Source organism: Meleagris gallopavo, chromosome 28 (assembly GCF_905368555.1).
Source record: "Meleagris gallopavo chromosome 28, MGAL_WU_HG_1.1, whole genome shotgun sequence".
Classification (NCBI taxonomy): domain Eukaryota; kingdom Metazoa; phylum Chordata; class Aves; order Galliformes; family Phasianidae; genus Meleagris; species Meleagris gallopavo.
In genome coordinates, this window is record NC_139431.1 from 4,679,712 (window position 1) to 4,695,160 (window position 15,449).

The 15,449-nt window shown below is 56.6% G+C and overlaps 1 protein-coding gene across 5 annotated transcripts; it reads left to right on the forward strand.

Annotated features, from left to right (window-relative positions):
* Positions 1–5: 5 nt before the first annotated feature.
* Positions 6–14,226, forward strand: BAK1 (BCL2 antagonist/killer 1). Of its 5 annotated transcripts, none has more exons than XM_085210260.1 (6): positions 6–48; positions 3,643–3,756; positions 7,715–7,850; positions 7,933–8,076; positions 9,747–9,927; positions 10,070–14,226. In XM_085210260.1, the coding sequence occupies exons 2-6, from the start codon at positions 3,672–3,674 to the stop codon at positions 10,172–10,174; spliced, it is 651 nt and encodes a 216-aa protein (XP_085066386.1). In that variant the 5' UTR covers positions 6–48; positions 3,643–3,671; the 3' UTR covers positions 10,175–14,226. The 5 variants fall into 5 exon arrangements, with proteins under 5 accessions (XP_085066386.1, XP_085066384.1, XP_085066382.1 ...); XM_085210258.1 differs by lacking the exon at positions 6–48 and adding an exon at positions 323–456; XM_085210256.1 differs by lacking the exon at positions 6–48 and adding an exon at positions 2,323–2,580.
* The last annotated feature ends 1,223 nt before the right edge of the window (positions 14,227–15,449 follow it).

Sequence of the window (15,449 nt, forward strand, 5' to 3'; positions counted from 1 at the left end):
CAAAGAGGCAGGGCAGCTCTCGGGGACACGCAGAATCGGGGTGTAGAGGTGCGTTGCTCTTCCTTCGCCCATGCAGACTCTGCAGAGCAGCGTGTCCCCTGTGTCGCTCAGCCCGGGGGACCTCGATCCCTCGGACACCCCCCGAGCATCCCACGCTCTCGAGCCGCGACGCGCAGCCCCGCAGCCCCTTTCCCACGCTCGGGTCGTGCAAGGCGCCTCTAGAGGGAGCTGAGCCCCGCCCGGCTCCCTTCTACATCTATGGTCTGGGGTTGGGTTTCTATTTTTTTTTTTTTCTCTCTCCTTTTCCCTCCTCCTCCCCGGCCCTGCTCGCTTCCTTCCCTCGCGCCGCGCCGGGAGGAGGCAGGAAGGGAGGCGGCGGGGATGGAGCAGCTTCCCGGGGGGATGCAGTAGCTCCCCGGGACCCCCCCCGGCCCGCCTGGTCCCCGCCGGGACACGGTGAGTACAGAGGAACCCCCCGGTGCCCCCCACCCCGAGGTGATGCGCTTTTCCACGCCGCAGGGCCGGGCCGGGCGGTGCCGATCGCTCGGTGAGCCGGAGGAAGGGGAGGTGCGGAGGGGGTCCGGGGGTACAGCGGGATCGGGGGAGGGGAGAGGATGAGCAGAGCCGCGGGGGGGTTACAGCGCACACAGCTCCGCAGCGAGAGCCGGGCCGGGGCTGGGGGTATCGCTCCGCGCTGAGTTTTGCCCCGAAAAGCAAATATTGCCCCTTTCCGTGATATTTCCTCCAGGTTTTGGGGGGTCGTCGTTGTTTTTTCCCCTTCCCTCGTGAGGCCGCGGAGGTGACATCCCTCCTCTCCCCCCTCCCCCCCTCCTCACGGCATCCCCGCTCTGCGCGGTTGGGGCCGGGCGGCCCGGTGGGGAGAAGGGCACAGCCGGACTGAGCACCGAGGCGATGTCCGTCTGTCTGTCCACACGTCTGTCCCCGCTCCGGGCCGTGACCTCAGCGCGGACATCGCACGTGGGGCTGCGCGCTTCCTGACGGCAGTGCTGGGACGTGGGGGGGCGGGCGGGGGGGCTCGAGGGCCGAACCCTGAGCCGAGGTGGGGGCACAAATCGGGACAGACTCATCTGTTTTGCTCGTCCGGGTCAGGCTGGGAGCAGCAGGGCCAGCTCTGACCGTGCAGGGCCCGTTGGTGGGGCACAGGGGTCCCATGTGTGCACGCTTTGCAGCCCCTGTGTGGCTCTGCGCGTGGGCTGGGGACCAGGCCTGTGAAATGCTTCTCCCAGAGGATGCTCCGTGTGTTCCCCAGAAGAGGATCTTCCTAGCACATCAGGGCAGGGGGGGGAGTGCTGTGCCCCATAACCAGGCCTGTCCACAGGGCCCAGCCTGTTATCCCCACTCCCTCTCCCCCCCCCCCCCCCCCCCCACCCCCCCAGGTTGTTCCCAGCATCTTCCTGGCGCCCAGGAATTCTCCTTTGGAGAAAAGCTGGGAGAAGTTGAGTGATGAGTATGTCATGGGGGCACGCAGGATGTGTGTCAGAGACCTTTAAGCAAAGGGGACGAGGGTAAAATGAGAAACAGTTGAGGCAAAGGTCTTTTTTATGAGGGAAGCCTGCAGGAAGGCTGATTCTTTGCCTTCTATGTGCTTGTTAATAAAGATAAGATTCCCGTGCTATGGCAGAAGGGTTGCTAAATCCACAGCCTAGGTGCTAGCTGCATCTTTTAACCCTTTTAATCCTAGAAGTGCAAAAAGCTGGAGTGGAGATGAGTCTTTGAGCAGCTGCTGACTTTTACACTGCTGGTAGTGACCCACAGCTCCCAGCCCTGCACTGCCTTCATTTTGGGCAGCCTTGGGCTGTCTTTGAGTATGTGAGTGTCGTATCCTCCTATACACCCCTTCTGGCATGGCATTCCCGTAACAAAAAAGAGAATGGGGCAAACCAAAGGGATGTTGGACCAGGATGCAGGCGAGATGAAAGCTGCAGTGCCTTTGGTACTGGAGGGGCTGAGCTGTGCCCCCAGCAGACACACAGTGAACTGCCATGGGCATTCCTGTGCTTTGCGAGAGTGTTGGGGATGACTTTTGGGGATGGGTTGCACTATGCACAGTGCGTGGAGACACACAGATACGTGCAGAAGGGTCCCCACGGTGCAAGAGAGGAAAGTGCTACAAGGACCTATCTTGAGAAGGAAACTGAAAATGAAAGTTCCTCTGAAGTGATGGCCTAGTTGCAGCTTGCCACATTTGCTTCCTAAGGGTTTGGCAGACAGCAAGTGAGGAATCACATGAGTCAGCTGCTCACAGGCACTGCATGCCAGTGCTCACCAGACCTCCTGCAGGTTGAGCTGTCAGAGTCACCCCAGAAATTCCATGCTGGGGAATTCCCCACGTTGGTGCTGAGCTCTGGGCCGGGGGCAGCGGGCTGAGGTGAAACACACCCAGCTGCATCAATAGGCTGTGCTGTAGGTGTGCTGGAGCAGTTGGTCTCTATGCTGGATGTGCTCCGTGCAGCCTCTGGCTGCGGCAGTGTGAGGCACAGAAGGAATTCATCCCACTTCGGTTATCCACGAGCTAACAGAACTGCTCCCAGGCTGTTCCTTGGAGCCTTCAGATGAAAGGTGAGCTGCGATTTTAGCCTTACTGGGTATTGCATCTCATGGAGCTGCCCTACACAGCCCTTCCCTGAACAGGGAGCAGCAGGAGAGGAGCGGCCCCAGGACCCAGCTCTGCTCCCACCCCACGGACCCCACTGCTGATCCTCAGCGTGCTCTCAACTTTTCCTTGGATGGGGATGTTTGAGGTTGGGGAGGAAAAGGGAAATCCTGTCCTTGTAGGCGTGTAGGAAAAAACAGCCCCTCCATCTGTGTGTCAGCGGGGCTCAGAGTCCCTGAGTGCAGCAATATGTGAGAGCTTGCTGAGCCGGTTTGCATTTCCAGGCCCCCATCCCCACCCTGGATGCACTTCACACTCTGGTTTACGATCTCAATTTTTTTTTTTTTTTTCCTTCTGCATAATCTTTATCTGCGAGCTTGGACTGCTGCACCTCTGACCTTGCCATAGGTGGTTGTTTTCCTGTAACCAGCACTTAAATTTTGCCAGGGTTTGTTTTAAACTGGGTGCCAATGGGTCTCTGTGTATTTCAAGCTGGTGCAGAGCAGAAAACCCACCAGCTCGGCCCTGCCTGAGCTCTGGCCTCAGAACATGTACTGGCATGCTGAACAAAAGGCGAGCAGCCGCAGGGATCCAGCCCTGACTTAGGCAGGTGGCCCCACTTCCTTCCCTGCAGAAAGCAGGGCTGACGTCAGAGCGAGCAGCGGGCTGCAGAGCAGCAGATGAGCGGTTTGCAGAGCCCTCAGCATAGGTACGGGTTTGGGAGGTGTGGGGGCAGCCGGAGCCGTGCACTCAGTTTAATTTTCTCATTCAGAGGGGAGCTCGGAAGGCATAATGAAATGGGAAGTTGGAGCCTCTGGATGTAGGGAAGGAGAGACCTCGTTCTTTGTAGGAGCTGTGGGAAGGCGGGCAGAGCTGCCTGCGAGGAGCGACTGCTGCAGCCGTGGGTTGGTTTGCTACGGAGGAGCAGAGCTCCACTGCTGAGCTCCGGGTGCCTGCAGAGCTGCTGCCCTCTGTGCTGGGCTGTGCCTTCATCCCAGCCCTCCTCATGTCTGCCTCTACCCCTGCAGGTCCCGCTGAGTCCCACAGCATCTCTGCAATGGAAGGGAATGAGGGGGACCCACCCAGGGCCCACGGACGCCGGGGCAGCAATGGGCGCAGGCCGTCACGAGAGACCAATTCAGGTAAAAAAGGGTGATGTGATATTCATGGGGACGGAGCACACTGAAACTCTTCTTGCACGTGCTTCTTTGTAAAAGGCAGCATTCCGTACCTCCAGGGCTTTTTGTAAGGCTGGGTGATCAATCAGCTTATAAAGGTCTGCGGAATGGAACGCTGAGCTCACACGCTGGTAGGAGATGCTGGGTGTCGTGGATTTGTGCAGTGGGGAGCACAGAGCATGGAGCAAACAGCATGGGGAGCTGCTGGGAGCTGCGCTGTGCTGTGCTGGGAGCTCAGTGCAGCCACACAGGGCTCGCTCTGCCACAGATGCCAGCTGCAATTTACTTTCCCTTCCATGAACACAAGTGAAGGAAAGGTGTCTGAGGCTTTGAGCAGGCAGAGGATGTGTGGTGCTGAGCAGTGCCTCCAGCAGCTGCTTTCAGTCGTGTTGCATTGGCTGCAGGGTGCAGGAGGTGTGCTGTGCCTTGGGAAGCACTGCAGTGCTGCTGCCCGCCAATGGGTGAAACTGGGAGCGGGGCTGAAAGAAACCAGGCACAAACCTCAGCTCCTTTTTCGTCCCCCGGTGATAAAATGCTGCTGCACAGAGCAATTTTAGACACGGGTGACTTCTTAACCTGTTCTGCAGGTGGACCTGTAAATAAGCGTGAGTCACCGCAGCTCTGTCAATAGCAGAGATTAGAAGCCCTCCCTCACTGTTTATGTATCTGAGCTCAGACCGGCTCCGAGCTGCTTTATTGCCCGATGGGGCTGTTTGTACCCTGGCATGGCCCTCTCCATCGTTAGCTCTGGATCCCACATGAACACAGTGCAGGAGAAAAAGCTCCAAGGTCTTCGAGGCACAAAAACAAATAAATGAGCAGAGCTGTTTACGTATGCTGATTTCCTGTTTGAGGCCAATGAGATGCTGTTGTTAAAACCAGTGAGAGGATCGGGCCCTGAACTCTAACCACACTGCTGTGAGCTGTGCTTCCTGTACAGCCCACTGCCCAAAACGGGGCTGCCAGGACCTGCGGTGGGATCCTGTGCTTGGGCTGCCGTGCACTGGGAACGTGCAGCTCCCACCAGTGCTGTGGGCTTTGGGTGCAAGAAAGATTTTGTCACCTGGGTGATGCCTTTGGGCTCGCCTGCCTGCCTTGTTTTGTTTGCCTGTGGATGCACGGGGTTTTGTCTGTATGCTGTGTGAGTGTTATCCTGAGCCCTTGCTGTGCTGGGTGTTGCTGGCAGCAGGATGAGGTGCTGCTGTTTCCAGGCTGGGTGGCAATCTGCACTTCTTGGGGCTGTGGGTGCTGCAGGTGAAGGCAGGGTTTCTGTGCTCCCAGCAGGATGTGATGGAGAGGAGGAACTCGACTCATGGGCAGCTCGGTCAAGGGAAGGGAACTCAGCAGAAGGGGATCCAGCAACAGTGCTGAGCTGAGCTGGGGAGGTGGGGTCCTGTTTCCGAGAAGCACTCATTAACCTCCCCCTGCTTCATTTCCCAGCTGTGAGCTGGGGCTGGCAGTGCTTCCCTGTTCAGCACAGCTCTGGGAATGCTTTGTGTACCAATGCTGAGGCTCAGACCAATGGGACAGCCCATGGGCATGGCTACCCCAGCCATGCAACGCAGTGTGCCTCCCTGCAGGGAGGAGGAATTGAGTCCACGTGGTCTCATTTATCTCTGTATGGACCACCTCAGCCAGAATGGTGCAGCACTGTGTTAAGAGAGGGGGATGTGTTGCCGTGTCTGCTTTTAGTGCTGCAAGATGGAGAAAGATGCACTGCACGTCTCTGCAGGGCTGGCAGGGCTGTGCTTGGAAAGCCCATCCATCCAACACAGCCTGCAGTGCTCAGCTGGTGGCGGTTCTCTTCCTGACATTAACCTGGGCTGTCTCATTGCCCGTGTCTGACGCTCACATACATAGCTGGAGGGCTGTAAGGCTTGGTCCCTCGCTGTTTATCTTTGCTGTGGACTTGGCACTGCTTGTGAAGTCAGTCAGCAGTTGATAAATCGTTGCTCAGGGGGTGTTAGTCACACATCTGTGAGTAATCCGTATCTTCGTCTCCAAAGCCACCTGAAAATGGAGCGGGGGAAGGAGGGTCCTGGCTGCTTCGGTTGGTGCTCTCAGATTCCATAGAGTGGCTTAAACCACTGCAGTGCCCATCTCCAGCACCAGTAGGTGAAGAGCTGTCCTCGGAGCTGATGTTTCCAGGTTGGGGTACCAATCACTGCAAACAGCCGCACCTCTTGCTGCAGTCATGTATCCAAGGTGTCCTTGTACCACTAAAAATAGTGCCCGGGGTAGTTAGAGCAGGGATTTTTGGGTACGCTTATTTCCTCTTTTGCTCCTGCAGGCTGTTTGCTCTGCCTCTCATGAAACTGTGACTCAGTCGGTTTCATTTTCTGCTCGCTGCTCTGTGCTGCACTCCTCCATAAGGTGGGATTCGTTTATCGCCAAACAAACCCTCTCTGAAAACACAACCACCAGTGCTCGTCATTTCCCTTCACCTTTATTTACACAGCCTAAACTTGTGCAACCCAAGCTTTGCACGTCAGTCCTCTCTTATCCCTGCACCCCTTCAGGTAGGTCTGTCACCATGGAGCTGCACATGGGGCAGGGCAATGTCACACTGCAGTGACCAGCGTGGTGTGGGCAGGCTGCAGGGTTTGATGGGGCAGTGCTGCCAGGATGCTGTGCCCCAGTGCTGGGATGTGGCTCAGGATGGAGCATCTCTGTGCTGGAAGTGTAAGCAGACAGAGAATTGTGTGTGCAGCATGGCAGGTGGCTGTGCTGGGGTGCTGGGGCAGGGTTCTACTGGGTTTGCTGCTGAGCAGCAATGCTGGTGCTGGTCTGCTGTGTGCTCCTGGAGAAAGAAAATGGGAAAAGCATGTTCATGAGACCTGAGAGCCGATTCCTCCGAACCCTGGGCTGCTGGCTGCCAGGGATGCAGTGCTGCGAGCGCTTTGTTTCTCAGTTCAGAGCACATGGCTCCGATCAGAGCCGTGCCATGACTCCAGGTGCTTACCCAGGAGCTTTCTGTGTGCTGTGTGAGCACCACATCCCTCTGGACTCAGACACCCCTTGGAGCTTCAGCTCCTTCCCACCCCTATGGGAATTGAGTGCCCCCCAGCTTGCTGGCATCACCAGCAGCAGCTCAGCTTTCGGTCACTGTGTCACTGCTGATGCCATGCAGGGGTACTTTTAAATGGTGGCATTTAAAAAGAAGCAGCCCCGTGCTGTTTGCTGAGGGATGCTGCATGAAGCTCTGGCTCCTGGTTGGGGTTGGATCTGGGATTCCTGCACTGTGCTGAGCCGTTCTGCACTGAGAAATGCTGGCATGTGGACAGAGCTCCAAGCACAGCACTGAAGGTCAGCTTTTTGTGGTAAAAGTCCTGTTGTCTTGCCAAAAAAAGCATTCAAAATGTGGGTACATGTCCTCAAGGGTGACTTCAAAATCACCTTTCTGAGAATGAATATGTGTCAGATTGCTTTTGTTTTACCTTCTGCTGTCCAAACATTTACAGCCATGAACCCAAACCATTTCCTGCAACTGCCAAGGGTAGAAGTAGAAGTGAATCGTGGGGTGGTTTGGAGTTGGGAGGGACCATGAAAGGCCATCTGGTCCCACTCCCTACAACAAACAGAGACACCCACAGCTCGATTGGGTGCTCAGAGCGCCGTCCAGCCCTGAGTTGGGTGTCTCTAGGGATGGGGCACCACTACATCCCATAAACTCATAGGGTTGTAAAACAGAACTGTTTGAGTTGGAAGTACTGAGGCAGAGGCACGTAGGTGCTCTTGTCACTTGTCCTTGGGCTTCTGAAGTGTGGGCTGAATGGGACGGCCACCAACAGTGCACACAAAGAGAGAGATTTAGACACACCAGCACAAATTTAGGCTGGAAAAGCCTGCGTGGCCTCTTTCCAACCTGGGGAAAGCAGCAGCCAAGCTGCCCCTCTACTTCTCTCCCCCTTGCCTCTCTCAGAGGACCAGGTGGCCCAGCAGACCGAGGAGGTGTTCCGGAGCTACACCTTCTACCGCTACCAGCAGGAGAGAGAGGAGGGAGGGGAAGAGGTGCCCATGGACCCGGAGATCATGGAGATCCAGCAGGAGCTGGGCAGGTAAAAGCTGCATCCTCTGCCCCGACCTGAGCCCGGCTGCTCAGCAGTCCGTGCCCATGACAGCCCGTCTTCTCTCCGGCAGCATCGGGAGCCAGGTGGGCAGGCGCCTGGCCATCATCGGGGACGACATCAACAAGCGGTACGACGCGGAGTTCCGCCATATGCTGAAGTCATTGCAGCCCACCAAGGAGAATGCCTACGAGTACTTCACCACCATAGCCTCCAGGTGAGGCAGCAGGCAGCACGCCTCGGGAGGGAAGGTGGCACTGATGCACTGCAGCTCATTAAAACCTTAAAGCCAGCCCGGAGCAGCTGCCCCCCGCAGTGCGTGGGCTCCATCTGTTCCAGCTTCATCCACACCCCCGCCCTGAGCTCTGACTGAGCTCACCGTTACTTGAGCTCCCGTGTTCTCTGCCTGTCTGCTCTTGTTCCTATTGCATTTTCTTCACTCACCGTCCCCTTGGCAGCCCTTGCACGAGCTGTCTGGGGGCAGAAGCTTTGGGTTGGGAAGCGTGGCCAAGTGGATGTCCCAGCAACAGTGCGAAGACTGGAGGCAACACCCAGACGACGTTTTGCCCATATTGCACGAGGCACAGCCTCAGTCTGTGTCCTGGGCTGCTTTGCTCTGAGCTCCAAAGGCGTCACGCTGGCCCCATCACGGGGCCCGTGGAAGCTCCAGTTGTGCTTTGAGGGGCTCAGCCCTCACCCTTCTCCCTGCATTTTGCCCATAGGGCCACCTGGCTCTCCCAGGGTCCTGCAGAAGACCCCTGGAGGGGTCCCTGGGTCTGGTGCAGCCCCGTCCCCGCGCCCCTCCGCTCGTTGTGTGTTGTCTAACTGCCTCTCTTCTGTCCTTTTCCTGCTCCCCTCTCCCTGGGAAGCCATGCTGCGCTGTTTGCCACCCTGAGGCGGTTAACGCACCGCAAACAGGTAAATTAACCTCTGTCTCTTGGTGCTCCCTGTGTCCTCGTGCTCCATCCCAGGCTCTGAACTCCTTTTCCCTCTGCAACCAGCACAGCCCTGCAGGGACAGCCGTGACAGCACCGGCTTACAACACAGGGCCGGAGCCTCATATTACTTTTCTTCTTCTTTCCCTTTTATTTTTCTTTTCTTTTCCTTCTTGCTAACCTTGCTGGAACTCCCAAGTCAGTGCCAAACCTGCACACTAGTGATGCAGTTTGTGCATGGCAGCTGACACTGGGAGCAGGAGCAATAGGCACTGAGTGTATTTTGAACCCTCAGCCCGTGGGAGCATCGCTGAAGGCGAGTTCAGTTGCTCTTGGAGGGATTTGTCTGTGCAGGAAAAAGGAAAGTCCTGCTCTAATACACCTCTGCCCCAGATCTATATGAACATTCTTGCTTCTGAGTATGGCTGCACAAGCAAGGGATGCTGTGTGCACATGGGTTGCAATCCTGATCCTGATTGCATGTGTAGCACGCTGCAGCCTACAGACTGATGGCTTAAACTGGCACTGGGTGCAGCTCACCCTGTGTAATGCCCTGGCTCATGCAATCCCAAGCAGCTCCACAGCTCTGCCCTGTGCTGGGATGCAGCCCTGTGGGAAAGGGCAGGATGTGTGTGTGGGGTGTGCAGAACCCCAGAGCCATCCCCAGGTTTTCACCCGAGCGTTTCAGAGACCTGGCCAAGCCAAGCAGTGCTGGCCCAGACTGTGGTGGCTGTGCTCCTTAAGCACGCGGGGTGATCAGTGGCCATGCAATACATAGCCACAAAACCACTGCTTTCCCTGTGCTGTTGGGATGCTCCTCGAGCAGCGCAGCATTCCCAGCTCTGCCCTGCAGCCCACGCTAATTGAGAGCCCTGGGCAGCGCAGGGATGGAGCCAAGCAGGGCGTCCTCTCCCAAGGAGCGATTGTAACCCAACCATTGGCTTCATTTCAGCTTGTTCGAGAGCGGCATTAACTGGGGCCGGGTGATCGCACTGCTGGACTTCGGTTACTGCATGGCCATCCACGTCTACCAGCACGGCATCACGGGTTTCCTGCGCCGCATCGCCCGCTACGTCACCGAGTTCATGCTGTGCAACCGCATTGCGCGGTGGATCGCCCAGCAGGGAGGATGGGTGAGCCGAGGGCACTGCGCCCAGGGGGACGGGGCCGAGAGGGGGTCGGTGGGATCCAGCAGGAGATGGGAGCAGAGCAGAGTGTGGTCCAGGCAGGACGCGGGCACTTCTAACGCGCTCTGCTCCCTCTGTTTCCCGTCAGGTGGCTGCACTCGATCTGGACAATGTTTACATGAAGTACATGCTGGCGGTGCTGGCCCTGGTGATGGTGGGGCATTTAGTGGTACGACGCTTCTTCAGGCCCTGACCGCCGTGGGGTGGAGGCGGGGGTCCCGCCGAGCTCTCTCTCAAACCTCTGCTCCGTGGTGACGTCTCCCAGGAGAGGGGCATTCAAGGGACCTCTGAGAGAGAGAGCAGCACGGACCCTTGAGCCTCCCACTGCAGGACACGGGGCCCGTGCCGCCCAGGAGATGCACTGGGAGCTACAGAGAGAGGCAGGGGGAAGGAGAGGGATCGGCTCTGCTGTCTGCTTTGTGCCTTGCTGGGCTGCTGAGGGCAGAGCAGCGCTGTGACCTCGTGGCTCACAGCAGTGAGGCAGCAGATCAGGCTGCTCTGCAGGAACCAACGCCTTGCCGTGAGAGCACCTGTCTGTGTGTGTTGTGTCTGCTCTGCGCTGTTCTTAAGGTGCTCCTGGGGTGGGTGCAAAGCTCCTCGTGGCTGATGGCTCCATCCCACTGCTGTGCCTGTATTTGAAGAGGGATTCCAACCTCGGTTGTGTTGTCTGTAAGTCACTGCAGGGGCAAGCCAGCATTAGGAAGTGTGGGGTTTGCTTTCGTCTTCCCCCTGCTCCTGAGCCCAAGTACTTGAGCCTTCTCTTTCTTTATGACAAGCATCCCCTGCCTTCTTTAAGAACCACACTGGCTACCTGACAGTCGGTGGGAACACGGCAGGCTGCCCATGCTCAACTGACATTGTAGCTCCCCAGGGCTGGCACAGGTCCTGGGGTGCAGCTGTACCTCATTGCCTGCTCCCCAGTCCCACTGTGAGCCCCAGAGCTTTGTGCCAGCAGGCCTGGGAAGCATCAGTGGTTTTCCAAACACTAAAAAGCTGTGGGGCAGCTTGCAGTGGGTGCAGGCAGCCTGCCCTCCTCCCGTTCCGCCGGCTGCTTCTATCCAGCACACTTGCATGCTGCCCATTGGGACCAGTGGGTGTCCCTCACTGCCAGAAGGAGGCACTGGGGTTGCACCACCGTGTCCCTGCTCCCACTGTAGGAGCTGGGCTGGAGGTGCAGAGAGCCCAGGGCACGTCTGAGCTGGGCACGGCACGCAGCCCTGTGCACACATGGCTTCTTTGGCGAGTGGCCCGACCTTGTTCTGTTCATGGCTGGTGCTTGAAGATGAGCTTTAGTGGGGGGAGGGCAGCTGGCTCCTCTCGCCCATCTCAGATCTTTCTGACTTCTGCAAAATAGGGAAAGCATCCCAGCACATCCCAGCACAGACTGCTTGGCTCAGCTCTGTTCCTTTTACTCCAGGCAACTCTTTAAGGTCTGAAGCTGTGATGGCCTTCTCTGAGCCAAACCCATCCCGTACCAGCATCACACACTTCCAGGGCAGCTCAGCAGAAGCCCTACCATAAGCAGTGGGGCTGTGCTGGGGCTCCTACTGCAGGGGGATCCCTGTGGAGCTGCACCCTGACAGACAGCAGCAGCACAACCCTGAGCAGCCTTCATGGGAGCCAGGGGGCGAATGGTGGGCCCAGGGCAGCCCTCCTGTCCCCCCAACAGAGGTATTTCCTAATGGATGCCTCTCTGTCCTGTTTGTAAAACCTTCCACTATCACCTCCCTGCATCGATTCCTACCCTTGTCTTCAGATTTGTCCTCAATGTCTTGGGACTGCTCTGCCCCTGCACAGAGGACACCTGGTAGCCTTGCAGGACCGGCCTTAATTTTATACCACTGATATTCCTCAGGTTCCTGGGTTTTAATGAAACTTTTCAGCCTCTTTCTGTACCAGGGTCTTCCCATGCTCATCACTCCAACCCTGTGTCTGCAGTATCCCTGCCCCTGGCGGAGTGCCCTGAACTGCACTCACTGGAAGGACATTAAAATATTTGCTATATTCCTCTTTATCTATCTGTCTTGGTTGCTTTCCTTGTAATCCTGAAGTGCTGAGTGTCTGCGGTGCACTGTGCCCAGATTTTGCAGCTGTGCAGATGCTCTGTAGTCCATTTATCCCCTTTGCAAGTGCACTTCTTTGCATTTAACCACGCAGCTTCATCTGCCATCCTCTCATTGCTCCACTGCCTCGAGCAGAGCTTGACATTCCCTGACTGGTGGGAGCACAGACAGCCTGCAGGTCCCCATCCCCACCTTCATTTCTGGGTGAGAACACCACCAGATGGAGCTTCTCTGTCACTGTGAACTACTAATTGCTATTTTCCTTTTCTCTCAATCAACTCCGTTATCTGCATACCCCGCTGCTCTCGCTGGCTGCTTTGCTTTGGTTCCAGCAGGACTTTTTGCAGAGGACCTCGGGAAGAAAACAGTACATGGTCTGCTCATTACGTTGTTCACTACTTTACCAACACGCTCTAGGAACTCTAAGGGAGCACTGTGCTCATACAAACAGCCCGAGGTTATCCTCATCTTCCTGAGGTGCTTCACCTTCTGAACCCAATTCAGATGTAAGGCCAGGGGACTTTAAATAAAGGAGACTTTTCAGCTCTATGGTAGATGATCAAGCCTTGATGCAGTCTGTGATACCAGAACTGAGAAGGGAGTTTTTAACCTTGGTGCTGAACAAAGGGAAGTTTCCATTCTTAGCCATATATTCTTTTCTCAGGGGATTAAAGGGGGGACTGCCTCACGATGTCAGCACGTTGCCTCCCTCTGCTCTCATCTCTCCTTGCCTTCCTCACCCCTGGCACCCAGCAGGGAAAGGCTTGGAGTGGGAGCACTGCTGGGTGCTGCTCTGTAGCACTGTGTCCTATTGCTGGGTGACAGCAGTGCTGGGTGCTGAGCTGGGAGTCTGGCATGCAGTGAAGGCACTGCTGGGCTCCTGCAGGTTCTCAGGATAAGTCCAGGTGCTCCCCGAAGGGCTGGGTCAGCACGTTTAGTGCTGGGGAATCATGGTTTTAAGCAGCATAAGCTTTGTTTAACCAGCCAGAGGTGGCAGTTTGCACTGTGGATAGTGGATGCTCCTCCTGTCACCTTCCCAGCTGCTGTGGTGCTATGGGGTATGGCTGCCACGTTTTGCCTTCCTCCCCTGGTGGGAAACCCTCAGCTGGGAAATGAAAGCAGAAGGTGAGAAGGCTCTGCTGTGGCCTTTCATAAGGAGAGGGTTGTTCACATGGGCACAGCAGTTGGAAGGAAAGAGTGTGAGCAAAGTGACTGAATCACTTTGGGGTTTGGTGGGCAGGGATGCTGCTGTCAGCAGCCCAAGCTGGGCCTGCATTTCAGGAAGGAGCAGCTCTGATGCTCAGCACTCAGCACACAGCAGTGCCAATGCCTGGTTTGTTTGCCCTGCACTGTGCAGGGAGGGAAGCCAAGTGCTGCATCGCCTCTGCAGACAGACCCCAATCTGTGGGGTGGGATGGCTGCAGTCACTGCAGGAGGAGCTGCGCCCCAGGGCTTGCAGAGGGGGGTGCTGAGTCCCTGCATGGGGAGGATTTAGGGAGGAAAAGGGCTTCTTCTGGTGAGGGGTTCTTTGTGCCTAGAAGAGGTGCCAAGGGAGCACAGCCCAGACAGAAAACTGGATTCAAGCAGAAGTGTGTGTTAGGGGCTGGGATTTCATCCAGGTTATAACGGGTCCGTAACAAGGGGGTGAGAGGCTGAAGGAACAGCATCTCTTTGAGCACCTGCAGGCATGGCAGGCTGCCCACCACCCTGGCTTTCCCTGCTGGATGGTGGAGGCTGCTTTCAGCTTTGCTGGTCAGCACCCCCCTGCCCTGCACTGAGCCACAACCCCCACCCAGCCCTCCCACCCCAGAGAGCATCCTTGGTGCTCGTGCCCAGTTCAGCCTCCTGCAGAGCATGCCACATACTTGAAGCACACAGTGCTCCTCACAGCTCGCTCCCCAGTTCCTTTCCCTATCCCTGCAGAAAGCCCTGCTCTCTCCCAGCACAGCAGGGCACACCGTGGACCAACGAAGCGTGCCTTGCACTGGAGGCATCCCCTCTGGCAGCAGGAGGGGAGGAAGGAGCAGGCAGGGTCTGTGGTGAGTTGGGGAAGGAGCTGCCTGCAGACACAGGGACACGGCGGGTTTGCTTTTACCACAAAATCCTTTCACAAATATTCCGTTTTAAAGTGATGTAATATATATATATATATTTGAAAATAAAATGGTACACACAGTGCAAACTCCTTCTAGTGTCCTTTGCTGGGTGCTCAAGGTACCAGTGGGTGCATTACAGGTTCCCTTGCACAGATCTGCGTGAGATGCTCAGCCCCAGGCTCAGCTTCCCCACTGGTTTAGGGAGAGCAAAGCTGCCTCCTCACAGCTTTGCCAGCACGAGAGAAAAAGGATCTGCTGCTGAACCCCGCTTTACCATCCCTGAGAGCTGGTGCTGTAGGGATGCAGGGTGCAGCATGCTGTTCTCTGATCTGCAGCTCTTGTCCTACCGCAAAATTTAGGTCCTGTCCACACCTCAGGAAGCAAGGAGGGCTGGAAATCACAAAAGAAAGATCTGTTACAAAGGAGGGTGGCAGGGTTCTCAGCTGCCAGTTATAACAGGTCTGTAACACACTCCAGCAAGCAAAGAGGAGACGTGTGTTCTTACCAGAAACATCCAAGAGGACGGAGGTGCTGCCCCTGCCCTGTGCTGGGAGCGCTGGCAGGCAGCACTGCCTGCTGCTGGTGCGTGGAGAAACCACACTGCTCGTGGTGATGGGATGCATGGCTGCTGTAGCACTGCACGGGGATGGCTTTGCTGTGTCAGCAAGCAGAGCAGCGTGGCTGTTGTCTTCCAGCCAGCTTAGCAATGGATCCAAGAGGCTCAAGAGCTCCCATCCGCTGCTCTGCCCCATCCCACATTGCTGTGAATGAGTCTGTCCAACAGGCAGAGCAGTGATAGTTCCATTACCCCTGGCACGCCTGGCTTTGCAATCTGTGCCTCTGACCGGCGGTGAGTTACACTGAGAGCTGGGGATGGGGACAGGACATCTGCCAAGAGGACATGGGACGAGAAGGAGCTGCAGGGCCTGAGCCACAGCCATGCTCATTTCTGCAGAATTAATCCTGGGGAATGCATATGTGAGTATAGGGAGGAGATAAGGGCTTTGGTCATGCATTGCTGCAGAAGGAACGGGGGCTCAGCCTCGCTGCACAGCCAGCCAGCAGCAGGTGAAGCACCGCAGTGTAAACAAACATTTACCCTCCAGTTCCTGCTCTCTGTATATAGCCATATCACACAGTTGCTGGTTGGTGCTTTGCAGTGGGATTCAAGCAGGGCTGGAGCATCCCCAGCCACGCAGCAGGACCTGGCTGCCTTGCAGGCAAAGGTTAAACTTTAACAAAGGGTAAATGACCCTAATTAAAGAGTAAACTGCTCCCGTAATCCACTTTGTGTCCTGCCCTAAAACCA

What these genes read in the sequence shown, in the direction of transcription:
- BAK1 (XM_085210256.1), top strand. An exon ending in GTCACGAGAGACCAATTCAG is followed by an intron (nt 3,757 to 7,714) that starts GTAAAAAAGGGT and finishes TGCCTCTCTCAG; the next exon opens with AGGACCAGGTGGCCCAGCAG. An exon ending in TCGCCCAGCAGGGAGGATGG is followed by an intron (nt 9,928 to 10,069) that starts GTGAGCCGAGGG and finishes GTTTCCCGTCAG; the next exon opens with GTGGCTGCACTCGATCTGGA.